This window comes from Notolepis coatsorum (assembly GCF_963971535.1).
Source record: "Notolepis coatsorum genome assembly, chromosome: 17".
Taxonomy (NCBI): Eukaryota; Metazoa; Chordata; class Actinopteri; order Aulopiformes; family Paralepididae; genus Notolepis; species Notolepis coatsorum.
In genome coordinates this window covers 79334198-79351888 of record NC_140181.1, presented here as the reverse complement: position 1 = coordinate 79351888, position 17691 = coordinate 79334198, and the positions used below count along the sequence as shown (strand labels likewise).

The window sequence follows — 17691 nt, the reverse complement described above, 5'->3', positions numbered from 1 at the left end:
CTCCCTGCAGAACTCTGCACCACCCCAACTCTGGACTCATTTAAAAAACTGCTCAAAACCCACCTCTTCAACCTGGCCTTCAACCCCTAACTTTCTCACTATATATGTATATGTTGTGTCTGTCCACTATGTTTGTTAATTTTGTTATCTCCCCCCCCCCCCCTTATGTAAAGCGACCTTGGGTCCTCTGAAAGGCGCTATACAAAACGAAGTATTATTACAGTGTAAACACCATGGGAATCATCCACCAGAGAATGGAGGCGGAGCTGAGCGAAATAAGACTCCTGTGAACGCACTCCGCACTGTCCACGGCTCTCCCTCCTCGCCAATCTTGACCCCTCCCCCACTCGCGTAGGGAGAAAGATCACTCTAAATCCTCTCGGTTGGTGAAAACCAACGCTGGAATTGATGGGTGGCAAGTGGTTTTCTGCAACTTGGTTTCGGCAGCATGTACGCTGTTAGGCTACTGTATGACGCAGATGAGGGGTGATTTCCCTCGCGCTAAGTATAGGCTATGTAGGCTAGCCTCATGATTTTAATTGGAATCATAATGGAAAAAAGCAGCATTTCCCAAAGAGCTGCGAGTGAAGCCTCAGCTCTGTCCCTCTCAGCTCCACAGTGAAGCCTCAGCTCTGTCCCTCTCAGCTCCATAGTGAAGCCTGGGCCTGTCCCTCTCAGCTCCACAGTGAAGCCTCAGCTCTGTCCCTCTCTACTCCATAGTGAAGCCTCAGCTCTGTCCCTCTCAGCTCCATAGTGAAGCCTGGGCCTCTGTCCCTCTCTACTCCATAGTGAAGCCTGGGCCTCTGTCCCTCTCAGCTCCACAGTGAAGCCTCAGCTCTGTCCCTCTCTACTCCACAGTGAAGCCTCAGCTCTGTCCCTCTCAGCTCCACAGTGAAGCCTCAGCTCTGTCCCCCTCTACTCCATAGTGAAGCCTGGGCCTCTGTCCCTCTCAGCTCCATAGTGAAGCCTCAGCTCTGTCCCTCTCTACTCCATAGTGAAGCCTGGGCCTCTGTCCCTCTCTACTCCATAGTGAAGCCTCAGCTCTGTCCCTCTCTACTCCACAGTGAAGCCTCAGCTCTGTCCCTCTCAGCTCTACAGTGAAGCCTCAGCTCTGTCCCTCTCTACTCCATAGTGAAGCCTCAGCTCTGTCCCTCTCTACTCCATAGTGAAGCCTCAGCTCTGTCCCTCTCTACTCCATAGTGAAGCCTCAGCTCTGTCCCTCTCTACTCCATAGTGAAGCCTCAGCTCTGTCCCTCTCTACTCCATAGTGAAGCCTCAGCTCTGTCCCTCTCTACTCCATAGTGAAGCCTCAGCTCTGTCCCTCTCAGCTCTACAGTGAAGCCTCAGCTCTGTCCCTCTCTACTCCATAGTGAAGCCTCAGCTCTGTCCCTCTCAGCTCCATAGTGAAGCCTGGGCCTGTCCCTCTCAGCTCCACAGTGAAGCCTCAGCTCTGTCCCTCTCTACTCCATAGTGAAGCCTGGGCCTCTGTCCCTCTCTACTCCATAGTGGAGCCTCAACTTCACCCAACCTAATTGAAAGTGAACAGTAGACAGATGGGTGGGCAGATGGGCAATTTGAACATTAAACTTACAACTAATCAGTAACTGCCAGTAACTTTATAATGTTTGTCCAAAATAGCCGGGGCGATGAATGGGCTCTTTGGCAAAGCGGCATCATGAGAGGAATGCAGCACATTTGAGCAGCCTTGGGGCGGTTTGAGTGACGGATATTAAAGATACGCTCCTCACTTATGAGACCAGCGCTTCACTCACACGCTCGGCCAAGCATCAACATCTACAAATTACATTTACATTGTAATTTGTACTGGAAAACTAAATACCATAGAAAAACGAAGAAAAATATTGTGATATTATATTTTGGACATTTGTAGGGTTATTGCCTAACCCTACAAAATAGCAATCAAATAAAGTGTTTGTAAAAAGTTCGGGCCAGTGTACCCCCCCCCCCCCCACCCCCCTCAATGCGTGTGTGTGCCGTCTAACATAAACAAACACAATGGTAAAAATAAACATTCAAGACAGACAATGCATACACTCACTCACTCACTGACAGAGAGACACAGACAAACAGTGTTGAACAAGCACGACACCAACAACACATACAGTACATTCACTCACTGAAACACACAACCAACAAACACACACACACACACAACCAACCGCCACACAAGAAAACAGCAGAGACGACCACAAAAGGGACATGTAAAAATGGTAGAGTGAACCACTTAAACTGTACTTATCATGGATGACGCAGACAGACGCAGTTTAGATAGTGTTTCATACGCATGGCACACACCCCCTACACACATCCTGCCACACACACACACACACACAGATGAAAGGTGTGGTGAGCCAGTTAACCGGTGATGTATGCAGCAATGTCCCCAGTGCAGACATGACATCAAACACACACTACACACACAAACTTACCTGACACTCTCCTGTTGAATCTGCTGGGTGGAGGGGCTGTAGAGAGATAGAGGGAGAGAGGGGGAGCAAGGGAGAGAAGAGAAGAGAGGAACATTAATACAATTGCCTGTGTTGTTTTTACATAACGCCATTCAACATCACTAGGAGATTGTTTTCATCTAATTTATTATCATCATCATATACTTACAAAACCTAAACAGATGGGTTTTCATAACCATAACTCAACTGGAAAGGGAGAGAGAGAGAGACGGAAAGAGGGGAGGGAGGGGGAGAGAAATGAGACAAGGAGAAAGAGAGAGATAAAGATGGAGAGAAAGATAGAAAGGAGAGAGAAAGAGAGAGAAAGATAGAGAGAAAGATAGAAGAGAGAGAGAGAGAGAGAGAGAGAGAGAGAGAGAGAGAGAGAGAGAGAGAGAGAGAGAGAGAATATAAGAAGAGAGGCAGAGGAAGAGATATGACAGAAAGCCAGACAGTGTGAGGAAGGAGAAGAGAGATCATAGTGAGATATGGGGAGAGTGAAAGGGATCAAGAGAGAGACGAGACAATAGCAGTGTTTCCATTACCCCATTTTTATGCATACTTTATTTTGAAGTATCGCCTTAGAAAAGCTTAATGGAAATGGCAAAATGTAATTTCCTCAATTGTGCAAAAAAAGGTTTTCATGCACGCTGGAGATGGATTTTGGAAATATTGAATAAGAGTGCAAAATATGCGATGGAATAAATGAGTTGAATAAATAATGACATATAGGATAAAGTCTTAGATAAGTGGTCGGCTGTTTGGTCTGATTCCATTGCGCAAAAAGTCTTAACTGGGTTTAAACTTTTCTGAAATGATGCAGCAAAAGGCCGTCTGTAAATGATCTCCACCATGACTTCCCCCAGAACTGCCAGATGCGGTGCTGAGCTCAGTGCTCCTGGAGAGAACTGGCAGGGACGTGTTTGGCTGCTGCTGGGAAGACTGAGAGTAAAACAGAATGGAGCAAATGTAACACCGTCGTTATAATGTTGTTGTATTAGTCTGTTGGGGGCAGCCATGTTAACACTTTAATCGCCAAGGACGCCTTAACTCGTCATTCCCTGCCATGCTAATTCTGCCAATGACGCCGTAACACGTCATTGAGATCAATATTTCAAAAATCTGTGATCGCAATCATATTTCTCCCGCGGAGACTTGAGATCTACTGTTGATCCCCTCTCAACTCTCCAACGGTTCAAGAGCGCCATCTGGTGGCGGATCGGCGGATCGCCCAAACCGGAAACGGAAACTGGTGCTCATCCAAATTCGGTCCGATCACTCGCTATAGGCCCAGGGACTCGAGCGCGACACAATGGATAGCGATCCGTTACCAATAACTCGATAAACAACATGATTTGGACGTATATACTATTATACAACCTGGAGATGGATCGCATATTTCAACATCCCATAATAGGAATATTTTTGCTCCACGCTCATCGTCCAACGGCCCGAGGAGACTGGGGTAAGTTTCAGCGTTTATTTTTACAGTGTTCGATACAAACTGCTCTAATGATCATATCACCTACACTACATGAATCATCTAACGTTGGCCACGGAATTATAAACGACCCCCCCCCCCCCATCCGGTCAACATCATGGCGGCACGGTGGTGTAGTGGTTAACACTGTCGCCTCACAGCAAGAAGGTCCAGGGTTCGATTTCCCGCTTGGGGACCAGGTTTCCATGATGCCAGGTACCCAGGTGGGGTATCTCCCAGGCCTTTCTGTGTGGAGTTTGCATGTTCTCCCCGTGCTCGCAAGGGTTCCCCCCGATAAGATAAACACAATGGAAAAACATGCACAACAACAGATCGCTAACGCTGTGGCGTCCTTGACGAAGACGGACAGGAGCACTCACGTTGACGCCTGTCTGCTCCCGGCTGCCCTTGGGGGGGAAGGACGACGGGATGGGTTAATCGCAGAGACAAATCGCATCGGCGATCCTACAGAGACAATGCATGCGTGTGTGTTCCGGTGTGTGTGTTGAGGATAATTGCATGCCAATTAAAGACCTCTGAGCAGGTCCTGCATTATTATTATATCAGATGATAAGTAGTAACTTCTAGAAGCACGTCCATTTGACATTTTTTAACTGGCGCCGATCGCTATCAAACTGTATTTGATCATCAATATAATGCATTTAGGGCTATAAATCACGTTCTGCAGAATGCTGCAGAAAACGATAAAAATATATTTATACTTTAGACCGTATTTTAGTATGAATATGTGAATGAAAAAGTATAACGTTCCTACATCCTGAACGATAGATAATTGACGTTGAATGGGCCATAGTAATGTCAATTTAGCAATACAATTAAAAAAGTTATAGCCCTGCAAAGAAGGGGAACTTCTCCATAGACAAATAGAGCTGGCAGAGGATGGTATAAGGATGTACATAAGCGTGGCAAAGAAAGTGTTAACCAGAGGGATGCAACGTATCATATATTCAATAATATCTCATGAACATATCGTATATCCCATATCTGAATGAATTAATGATTTCTATTTCTGTCTTTTACAAAGCAATGTACAGTAGTAGGAAATTTATAAAAGAAAGAAAGAAAGCGACTGAAAAGGTGTAGGCTGAAGCCGAGGCTTATATTGCCTACCCTTTTTACATTACATTAATTAAAAATATATTTTTTTTATCAATTTTTTCTCCTCTCTATTTTTCTCCCATCTTAATTTAGCCGTGCCAATTATCCCCTCCCCTGTCTTGAACGTTGCTCGCATATGCCCCCCACTGGTCAGTTGTAGGGAGGATAGAAGCCTTGCATCACATGTCTCCTCCGATACATGTGGAGGCAGCCTGTCACATCTTTTCACCTGCCAGCGCGGACTCTCATTGGCGAGGTGTAACGTGTGGGAGGCTCACACTACCCCCGCCATTTTCCTGTCTCTGCTGTGCAGGCGTCCCCCAACCGACCTGTAGGAGTCGCTGTCCACAACGTCCAGATTACCACCCTTCAACTTCCACCCGCTAACTCTGCCAATTGAGTTAGTATGACGGCCGGCCCAAGCCGGAGGCAACGCCGACAGCCGGAGTCGAACCCGGTGTCTCTTGCTATGGTGACGGGCGCAATGTCCGCTGCGCCGCTAATAAAAAATATTATTAAAAAGATAATTCAGTACATAGTTTTGCAAAAACAAAATGTTACGAAAGTTTCATAGTTTTAGTGTACAGTTTATACAGTAATATACAAAATGTATGTACACATTATTATTATAATTTTTTTGTCACGGTTCTAATAGTTATGCTTTTTTTTATCCACTTTTTCTCCCCATTTTTCAATTCTTTTCCCATCCCAATTTCGTATATCCAATTCTTCCCTCCCCTGTCTTGAAAGTTGCTAGACTATGCCTCCCACAGGTCGGTTGTAGTTAGGGATGCACGATAATTATCGGGCCGATATCAGCAATTATGACGTCATCCCGATAAACTCGATAACGTTATTGATAGCTCCGATAACATATAATACATTTTTTGGTTAAAAGAAATCCGGTGTGGGTGGATTTGGATGAAGGGCGCTTGTTTTTATTATAGCCTCCTCCCGTTTTGCCAGTACTGTGGTAAAACTGATAGCGTGTGGTTTAGGAACAGGGAGTTTTTCACAAATCCAGCGCTCCCTTTCTTGGCTGTGACGTAGTCACGTTACATTCGGAGACAGACAGTCGATCTGCCAATTAGGTCCCACGGCTTGCACCCACCTCTTCTTCTTACCACCAATCAGAAGCTCTCGTTCGTTTATTTACCTCCGGATTGTCAGCCATTACTCTACTCGGAGCTAACGTTATCTCCCCGCCAGCCACATTGACAAGTACCAGCGCTTATACCAGCGTTTCCGTTAGCCGGTAATTACCGGTATTTGACCGGCAAAATCTGTTGAAGTCCGACATATTTAATCTCTCCGGTCTTAATGTCCGGTGAAAATAATTCACTGAGTCTAAGCACAATTTGATTATTTGAATTGTATTAAAATAGGCTAAAATTAAATAGCCTATGCGATGAACGAAACAATCATTACATTTGTTTCATCGTTGCTTCTAATAATGACAACGACGTTGTCAGCGAGAGCTTAGTTTTGGGTGTGCGAACTTTTGTGAAGCTGCAGAGCCGGAGCAGCAGCAGCACAATGCAGTACTCCAGCAGTACTCCAATTCAGCCATTTTCAATTCAATGTTGGGTGGGGGGCGCTGCTGTGCGGTCCCCAGAAAAGAGCCAATAACAGCTGAATCTGCTGCTCTGCATCGACATACTCTCGCAAATAAGTCATTGGGAGGTGGAGAGAGAGAGAGTCGTCACGCAAACCCACGATAATGTTGCTGTCTCTCTCTGCCAAATTTCTCAGTTCTTCGCTTGATATAATTAATACAAATGTCCAATATAACGGAATTCGTTAGCTCATAAAAATGTGATTATAACAGACTGTTGTTTATTAATGTCGGGCGACTGCCCACAGACACCTATTTGATTTAAAGTCGGCAGCAGCACGAGTCTCGGGACTTATTTTATTTGGAATATAATGACTTTATACGCAAAAGTAGCCTAGTTTTAAGTAAAAATATTATAAATCTACATGCCTTGATGATGTCATTCTTTTGTTTTGTTGTCATTCTTTTGCCTATCAATTGTTTTTAAGCTCAATAAACTCTGACCGGAATTTCTCTCATTTGACCGGTAGATTGAAATCTACCGGACACTGAGGCCGGCAACAATTTTTTCTAACGGAAACCCTGGCTTATACATTACTGGCAAATGTCTTGTTGCACTTGTGGCAACGAGCGTTGTCAGCATCGACTTTAGTAAAATAGACCCAGACTTTTGAACATTTCGTTCTGTCCGCCATTATGAGAGCAGAGCTGTCTGTGGCAGCGCAGCACCCGTGTCTGTGTGTGTGTGTGTGTGTGTGTGTGTGTCAGGGTTTCCGTTAGAAAAAATTGTTGCCGGTCTCCGTGACCTGCAAGATTTCAATCTACCGGACAAATGAGATTAATTCCGGTCATAGTTTATTGAGCTTTAAAACAATTTATAGGCAGACTATATAAAGAATGTCATCCTCAAGGCATGTAGATTTATAATATTATTATTTAAAACTAGGCTACTTTTGCGTATACAGTCATTAATATATTCCAAATAAAATAAGTCCCTCGATACTCCGTGCTGCTGCTGACTTGAAATAAAATAGACCGCGTATGTGGGCAGTCGGTCCGACACTAAACAGCAGTCTGTTATAATCACATTTTTATGAGCTAACGAATTCCGTTATATTGGACATTTGTATTAATTATATCAAGCGAAGAACTGAGACATTTTGCAGAGAGAGACGGCGACGGTTTGCGTGATGTATATTTCTCCACCTCCCAACGACTTGGTGCTGGTCATAATGTCCGGTGAAAACAACTCCCTCCAAGCACAACTTGACCACCCGAACCGTACCAAAACAGGCCAAAATTAAATAGCCCATGCGACGAACGATTCATTACATTCGTTTCATCGTTGCTCCACCAAGCAGCCGGTCCAACAATGAAAGCTGTTATCAGCGCGAGCCGGCCGCAGTTAGTTTGCAAGAAGCATCCAGCTGCAGACCCGCAGAGCAGCTTTCCAGGTCTGGGGACCGCACTGTGCCAGCAAAGCTGGTGGGTTCTGTGGGTCTGCAGCTGCATGCCTTCCGCAAATCCAGCAGCAAGCTCTCGCTGAGCGAAGCAACGACAACAAACGCAATGATTGTTTCGTTCATCGCATAGGCCACCCAACTCCAGCCCATCCAAATACAATTCAAATAATCAAACTGTGCCCAGAGGGAACTATTTTCACCGGACACTATGACCGGAGAGATTAAATATGTCGGACTTCAACAGATTTTGCCGGTCAAATACCGGTAATTACCGGCTAACGGAAACGCTGGTGTGTGTGTGAGTGAGTGAGTGAGTGTGTGTGTGTGGGAGGGGAAGAGAGGAGAGAGCACAGCAGGCAGAGAGCACAGAGCTCCCTGCGCAGGCAGAGACAACAGAGGCAGGAGAGATAGACAACTGCCAACAAGATTAGTTTGCGACGTTTAAATTCCTCAAAAAAAACCTCCATAATTTCTCAAGTACCGATAGCAGTACCGATGACGTCGGAGCTTATAGATACTAAAAAAAAATTAAAATAAAAGATAAAAAAAAAATATATATATATATATATATATATATACAGTTAAAAAAAATATTATAATACAATAAATATCGGTTATCGGTATCGGCTTGAGGAGCATAAAGTTATCGGTATCGGTGTCAAAATCAATATCGTGCATCCCTAGTTGTAGTGAGGACAGAAGCCTTGCATCACGTGTCCCCTCCGGTACACGAGGAGGCAGCCTGTCGCATCTTTTCACTGCAGCAGCTCGAGCTCTCAGTGGCAAGGAGTAACGCGTGGGAGGCTCACGCTGCCCCCGTCACTTCCTGCTTCCGTCGCACCGGCGTCACCAAACCGACCTGTAGGAGTCGCTGTCCACAACGTCAAATCCCCACCCACCGGCTTTCCCACCCTCTAACACTTGCCAATTGTGTTAGTATGAATGACCGGCCAGCCGGTAGCAACGCCGAGAGCTGAGCTCGAACCCAGCGTCTCCTGCGTTAGAGGCGAGCGCCTTGCCCACTGCGCCAATCAGCCGCCTTCTAATAGTTGTTATAATAAAATATTATTAGGATTATAATAAGGTTTTATATTCATGTATCACCTTATATTTGAACAATTTCTTAAATGTATGTATCAAACTACACATTTTTTATTCGTCGTCAGTTATTCCATAGTTGTATCCCTTTAACAGATCTCATGGCCCAATAGCTTTAGGTACCCGATACATCAGCCCTGTTACAGCTGCTCGCAGTCACTCCTATGAAACACCTTTGGTTTGTGCTTCAGAATATTGGCCTGCGCTTCTCCGACTTCATTTTGCTTCGGAAAACAAGAAATAATGGTCTTATATGAGCCGACACACAAAAGAAAAACCTGCCCGGTAGCAGTCGATTCTAGACAGGCAAGCTTTTTCATTGGACGGCCGTTCTGATGTCACTACGTTCTGTGTTCAGGTAGAAGGTTTATTTGCCTCAACCCGACTGATGGAAACTGACTTAATTCATGTTTTTTCTTTTGCGACATTTCAAAAGTTTGCTTGACAATTTAATGGACACACTTTCTCTCTAATGAGAAAGAGAGAGCGATAGAGAGAGAGATTAAGAGTCAGTGAAATGGTGTGAGTAAAAAGGGGACAAGAGAGACAGAGTGAAAGGCAAAGAGAGAGAGCGAGCAAAGTAGAGAGAGAGAGCGAGAGAACAATTCTCAGTATTGTGGAGTTAATATACTCTCCTGTTCACACATGACTGCTACTGTGAGCTGTGGCTCTAACCCCTGGCATCATCAACTAGACACACACACATTCCCTCTCAATTCATTATCAACTACACACAACACACCTTTCCAAGAATGCATTAGCTTGCCAACTAGACACTTTTTAAGCAATAAACAACCAATGAAAACCATTAAACCAAGACCAGTCAAACCAATGGAAACCCCATTATTGGTGCTAGTTGCTACTAGGAGCAGGAAGGACCTATGCATGTTGTGAGGGACTAACGTTTCACCATAAACCAGACACTTAAAACTTCCAGTTAAAACATAAATATGTACTAGTTAATAATAATAAATAGACTAGGCTTGTTTGAGACAAACAACAGACAAACATAACACACAGGGATGGATGGAAGGAGGCGCTAAGAAAAGGCAGTGGAGAAGAGATCGGGTGAGATTGAAAAACTGTGAGACTCTTGAGTCTCTAATGTTTTGGAGAGGAGAAGGTCGTTTAACTCAATTTGGTATTGGTATTTGGTAATTAACTTCAACGCATTTAGACATGTCAGACCCATGGAACGTACACAAAGCTAGCTCTCAATTGGGTCTGAAAGATGCACATCGTTGAGAAATAAACAAAATTGCTTTCCCGTCGAAAATGGTCGCCAAGATGGTCAATCTGATGTGGTGGTATCTGGTCTCTCATCTCACAATGAATTGCTGGCGCTGTGATTACATTAAAGTACAGGAAAAAGACCATTTTGTGCCCCTCTCAGTACTAACAACAGATCTACCAGATACAAATCAAGCTTGTCAGCTGTTCTAAACTTTTCTAGAAAAGCCCCCGTCTGAGTGCACGCTGACAGCCCGTTGCCTTGGTAACACACAGATAAATGGAGAAATCGTCTATTTCCTGTACATAATGTAATCACAGTGCTAGGAATTCATTGTGACACTATCCTGGAGAACCCCTCTGAGGAGCTAGCCAAGATGAGAAGCACGTTTAGCCATAGAAAGCCCCCCCCCCCCCCCCCTATCAGGCTCCACAACCACGGGCACGGACTGCTGCCAACTGCTGGAGAAATAACAGATGGACACCTCCAGAAGTGTTACTCTTAACTACTAAACCCTGCATGGACCCTGGCGCAGTGTGTTTTATTACATATGTCTCACCTGTCCAACTGACCAGACCCTCACCCTCATCTTTTTTATTCACATTTTATCTTGTTCTTTACCTCTACTGTTTTTATTGTAATTTTATTGTCATTTCTATTACCCTGCCTGTAACCCCACCCACCCGCCAAAGGGCCATCTTATCTTAAAAAAAAGTAAAAAAAGAAAAAAAAGAAAGAAAAAAAAGATTAACCACAAGACTTTCATAGTGCAACATAGAACGTTCTTCGGCGTAGGGCTGGACGGTATGGTCTAACATTTATATCACGGTTTAATTTGAAGCATAGACGATAACGGTATATATCACAGTATATTCATTTATCTTAAAATGTCTATATAAATGCTTCTGAATAGGTAAAACACTGGTATGGCAGCTATTACTGTACTCTTGTATTACTAGGACATATTTCACATAGTACAGAGGTATTTTAAGAACATTTATTGTGCAAAACTGCAATAGAAAAATGCAAAACCTTTTCTCAAGTTACTTCCATCTCTGAAAAACACTTTTTTCATGAAATACAATCAAATCAAGCGGCACAAAGTTAAAATAAAAACTACAGCAGGACAGGAGGTTTCTTTCCCTCAAACAACTCAAACACAAACTCCAACATAACTTAACTTTAGTGTACATGTTTGACAACGTAGAGAGAGAGAGAGAGCGAGAGAGAGAGCGAGAGAGCGTGATGTAATAGGTTTGAGTTTGAGGTTTGAGCTTCCTAAGATGCCGTATAGGTGATGATGTTACACCAGGATTGTCAACACAAAGTTGGAAACGGGAGCAGCCCGATGGATAAAGCGATATAAAGAAACGAATAGCCAAATAAATGTGAAGTTATCTTTGAACCTGTTGTCAAGCCTCTTCAATATACCCCCCCCCCTTTCCTCATTAATGGAATTGGTGCCACAGAGTCACGTTAGAACGTTAGCTTAGTGGCTAACGTGAGTTAGCTTAGCCGCTAACGTTAGCCCGTTGCTGTGCTAAAGCAAGTCTCCTCTCAGCCTCCTTAGACAAATTGAAATGCCCAAACTATATGGCAAGGTCCGTGAACAAGTGGAGAAAAACTCAGTACAATTAAACACTATGCAACGACCACTGCAAACGTCGAGTGAATCGTCAAGTAACGTTAACGCCATTGCTACTGCTGTGACTTAGCTGCTGTAGTCTACCGGTCACAAGGTATGAAGGTATAGTCAAAATCCATACCGTACCGCAAATTCATACCGTTTATACCGTATACCGTTTATACCGTCCACCCTTACTTCGGCGATCCTAAAACAAATGCATCAAAAGTGATATACTACCAGTGTTGATCAGACTCTCTCAGGGTTATTTGTGATGTACAATCACACTGGATTGATTCGAATTTTGAGGAAGGGGGGGGGGGGGGGGCATTCCAATGTTGATGTCACAGCGGCTACTGGCCAGTGGCCATTGAAAGCTACAGAGTGGCAGAATGCAGAGGAATTTTGAGGACAAGTTCCAATAACCTCACACCTGAAAGCAGGGCCGGACTGGGGAAATAATTCATACCGGGAGATATAGCGCGAAATATATCCCCAGTCAGGCCACTTTTTAAGCGGGGGGTCTGGGGGTCCCCCACCAGGAACATTTTAGTTACAAATACTTAATTTCCTGCATTCTGGTGCATTTTAGTGCATGCAAATCACAAACTAATGAGCCAACAATTGCTTAGTACAATGTACTGTTATGAACCTCAAATAAAACAGTGTACAATGTGTGTCCCCCGTCCCCCCCACCTCCAATGTACAGCCCCCACCCAGCCACCCAACCCCACCCCACCCACCCAACCTCCTCCAATGTACAGTTTCTACGTCAAATGTATATACACTCTTTTTCTGGACTCTTTTGTATCACAAACAGTACTGTATTTGCAAATCTGATATGTCATACATGTATAGATGTAGCAGTACTGTCTATCTGTATGTCATGTATGTCATATATGTTATGATGAATTGAAAATGGGGGACCCTGATGTAAACAAGACGAAAGTCTTTCTCTGGTCTGCATCCCCTTAACAATTGTATGTATTGAGCTGTACTGTACTGTACCCATTCTGCAATCTGTTAATAAAGTTTTCAATCAATCAATCAACATCCACATGTTTATTTTTCTCACTGACTAACCTGCTGGTCCCTTGACTTTGGGCTTGGTGCAAGAAAACATTTGATAAATGTTCCCGGATTTAGCAGCATCTCCTGATGCAAGGGCCTTTCTTTTGTTTGCTTTCTCCCTCTCTGATCCACCCTTTCTCTTTCTTCCACTGTCCATCTTGACATCAATGTTACTTTCGCTCTATCTCTCTCCCGAGTCCCCACTTCACTACCTGGCTCAGTGTAACCTCGTTCCCAGCTTTATCTCGTGAGAGTGCCATCTCTGCCATTCCATTCGCCGTCTCCGCTGTCAATCAGTTGTATGGCCTGGTCCCGCCTCCACCAATCACAGCACGGCTCCATTTGTGTGTGTGTGAGAATGCTCCGCGAGAGGGGGAGAGTCAGACACTACTCCAACTCTGTCGCAGACAGTGAAATCCTGGTTGTTCCCCCCACCCCACCCACCTATTATCTAACTATCGCACCGCCGCAACTAGAAACAATGGCGTCTAAGTTCAGTTGCCTGACTGTGGGCAAAAAATATTATAATAATAATAATAAAAAAAAAAAAAAAAAAAAAAAAATGTAATTATATAATTTTTTTTTTTTTTTTAATCTGTCCAGGTCAGGCCACCGGGAGAACTCCCGGTGCTCCCGATGGCCAGTCCGGCCCTGCCTGAAAGGGTTAACCCCCCCCCCCTCCCACACACACCATCTCCTGGTTTCTTAACGAGCATAAAACAAATTCCATGCGACTGCTATGTAATCTTTGAGAACAGTGGGAGGTAAAATCCTTGTAGCCGGAGGCTGTGAGCACAGAAGAAGTCGTGTCGCCACAGAAGGCGGTTTAGATCTGAGCTCTAATGTGGCCATCAACACACAGCAGCAGCAGCTCATGACGGCTTACATCACTAACCAGACTAAACTACAGACGTGACAAGTCCCTCTGCCTGCTGTGTTTTTTGTATTGGTGAAGAAACATGTCATAGGTCCATTAGGAAAGCTTCTCATTTAAGGGATGCACCGATAACAGGCAAGTGCTACCGGAGTCTCATGGCCAGTACTGAGACACTCAAAAGGAGCTTCTATCCCCAGGCCATCAGGATGCTCAATGTATTGTGGACTAGGCTTGGGCGGTATGACTTTTTTCATACCGTTATACCTTGATTACCTAATACCCCGGTATACGGTATGACTTTCATTATCATCAGCGGGGGTGGGGGGGGGTGGGTGGTGGCAACCCGTGTTACCAAGTAAACAAATCACGGAGATGGCCAGTTCGCCCGCAGCATCTACTGCCAACGTTAAGCTCTCAGAATGGTAGCAGTCTTCCCGCAGCATCTAGCGCCAACGTTAAGCTCTCAGAATGGTAGCAGTCTTCCCGCAGCATCTAGTGCTAACGTTAAGCTCTCAGAATGGTAGCAGTCCTCCCGCAGCATCTAGTGCTAACGTTAAGCTCTCAAAATGGTAGCAGTCCTCCCGCAGCATCTAGTGCTAACGTTAAGCTCTCAGAATGGTAGCAGTCCTCCCGCAGCATCTAGTGCTAACGTTAAGCTCTCAAAATGGTAGCAGTCCTCCCGCAGCATCTAGTGCTAACGTTAAGCTCTCAGAATGGTAGCAGTTAGCCCGCAGCATCTAGTGCTAACGTTAAGCTCTCAGAATGGTAGCAGTTAGCCCGCAGCATCTAGTGCTAACGTTAAGCTCTCAGAATGGTAGCAGTTAGCCCGCAGCATCTAGTGCTAACGTTAAGCTCTCAAAATGGTAGCAGTTAGCCCGCAGCATTTAGTGCTAACGTTAAGGTCTCAGAATGGTAGCAGTTAGCCCGCAGCATCTAGTGCTAACGTTAAGCTCTCAGAATGGTAGCAGTTAGCCCGCAGCATCTAGTGCTAACGTTAAGCTCTCAAAATGGTAGCAGTTAGCCCGCAGCATCTAGTGCTAACGTTAAGCTCTCAGAATGGTAGCAGTTTGTTAGCCCGCAGCATCTAGTGCTAACGTTAAGCTCTCAGAATGGTAGCAGTTAGCCCGCAGCATCCTACACACAACAACAACACACACTATCGTCACAACGCTTTACGGTATTTTCACAGCACTGTCGCAACATTACCGTAAAGCGCGAACACCGTTGTGATCATACACAACACTACAGTTAGCTCTCAGAATAGCCAGTTAGCCCGCAGCACCAGCAACGGTAAGCGTGTCTCATTTAATTTCACTCACTGAAGCGGGGTTCCCCTCCTCCTCCTCCTCCTGTGTGTAGAGACAACCAGCTCTGCATGGCTCGCCCCACTAGTGAGGACTAGTCTCGCCCTCTGCTGGCGTGTGTGTGCACTACAACAAAACCCCGTTTAGACGGTATTGATTTTCAATACGTCGGTATTTCGAAATACCCCGGTATACCGTAATACCGTCATACCGCCCAAGCCTATTGTGGACTCTATGCTACACTAACCCATCCATTCTACGTTCATTGCACACACACACATCCACACACTCACCTTTAACATTCACTTTAGACACTTTAACACTACACCATATTTTATCTATTTATTACTAAAAAGATTTGCTCTACCTAATTTTTTTATTTTAAACTTTCGTTTTGTACAGCGAGTATATTGTATATTTTGTAGGGGTGTAACAGTACACAAAAACCACGGTACGGTACGTACCTCGGTTTTGAAGTCACGGTTCGGTACAGGTTTTCGGTACAGTGGGGGAAAGTTTGGCTTTCCATGTTCCACTCAGGGGTGATGTAGTGTGCAGTAACTAATTGTACTTGTAGGGCTGTCAACGAATATTCTATATTGAAATTAATAATCAACTTGTAAAAAAATTATAAAAATAATAATTATATTAGATTGTGAAAAAAAACAGCCTCCGGTGGGCAGTCGTTAGTGGTTAACATACCGTTGTATTCGTTCGGTACGGTACGGTAGTACACACTGAAACGGTTCGGTACGGATACGTGTACCTTTACACCCCTAATATTTTGTATAGTGTTTGGTCTTTATTCTTTTGACTTTTTTTCCTGTATGAAGCAATTTCAGGAGGCTCATCCAGCACCAAGCATTTCACTGTAATGTAATGCATTGTACCAATATGAAATATGAATTCAAATCGCTAATAAAAAAAAATACGACAAACAATCGCTATATAGCGTTGCTGGCATTCAACTGGCGGCATGAACTAACGACAAAACACATCCGTGGCACTCAAAGTGTTAAGTGTGGGGTCCCCAAAAAAATTCCTAAATAAAATGGGGTCGCAGTATAAAAAAGTTTGAGAACCCCTCGTTTACTGTATGGGGTGAAGGAGGTCTGTGTGTATGTTTTCTTTGTATCTGTGCGTTCTGACAGTGTGTGTTGCATGGCTGAATGAATGTGCATTCTAACCTTGTGTATGTGTCATATGACTCAGTATGTGTGTGTGTGTGTGAGTGTACATTCTAACTATGTGTGATAAGACTGTGTGTTGTACTGTGTGTGTTGTAGATCTTGTTTGTTTGGCCTTGTGTGGGCCTGTTTGGTTTGACTGTGTATGTGTTCTGACCTTGTGTAGGAATTTCCACTGTGTGTCGTTAGGAGCCACTGACCACTCATTGCTCTACACACACGTCAGAATGCACACAGTAACACAGTAATACACACATAAAATGGCAGAATGGTACACATATGGTTTTTACACCGCACTAGTGAGCCATACTCTACCCATGCTGGCACAGTGTGGCACTGTGGCATACTTCTCCATTGTCTTGTGTCTGGGGCTCAGTGTGGCAGGGCTACAGTTAAAGCAGGCTGGCACGGCTACAGTTAAAGCAGGCTGGCACGGCTACAGTTAAAGCAGGCTGGCAGGGCTACAGTTAAAGCAGGCTGGCAGGGCTACATTTAAAGCAGGCTGGCACGGCTACAGTTAAAGCAGGCTGGCAGGGCTACAGTTAAAGCAGGCTGGCAAGGCTACAGTTAAAGCAGGCTGGCAGGAGTACAGTTAAATCAAGCTAGCACGGCTACAGTTAAAGCAGGCTGGCACGGCTACAGTTAAAGCAGGCTGGCACGGCTACAGTTAAAGCAGGCTGGCAGGGCTACAGTTAAAGCAGGCTGGCAGGGCTACAGTTAAAGCAGGCTGGCACGGCTACAGTTAAAGCAGGCTGGCATGGTAACAGCAGCACTATTTGAAAGGGATGACATCCTGGTGATGTACAGACATAGTTCAAGGTACATAATGCTATCAGGGATGTAGTGGAAGGAAAACCTACCTAAATTCAGTTCTCCACATTTTTATTTGTGAAATAATTTATGTAGCCCAACCTTTTAAGGAGATATTATCTTTATGATTAAAATGTAGCCTACAGATATAGATTATAGAAAGTATTGATGCAATACATGATAGTGGCCGTATTTTAAATGGAAAACAAAATACTACTTCTATTTTATGTGACACATATACACATATTCAGAGTGCATGTGTACACACACACACACAAACACACACGTTCTCTGTGTGTGGCCGTTGCCACCTTATTAACATGCTGTCAGAGTCCATTAGATCTAGGCTGTGAAGACCAGGCCCTGGGGTACGTCACACATACACACCACTCTCACACTCTCTC

The 17691-nt window shown here is 44.5% G+C and overlaps 1 protein-coding gene across 2 annotated transcripts in view; it reads right to left on the bottom strand.

The window, feature by feature from the left end:
• The window catches only part of prkar2aa (protein kinase, cAMP-dependent, regulatory, type II, alpha A), a 215420-nt gene that overhangs the window by 52043 nt on the left and 145686 nt on the right, over nucleotides 1–17691 (bottom strand). For both annotated transcript variants that reach the window (XM_084333758.1, XM_084333759.1), the window contains exon 3: nucleotides 2451–2486. In XM_084333758.1, the coding sequence (XP_084189884.1) occupies nucleotides 2451–2486 (36 nt within the window). The remainder of the gene's footprint in view (nucleotides 1–2450; nucleotides 2487–17691) is intronic.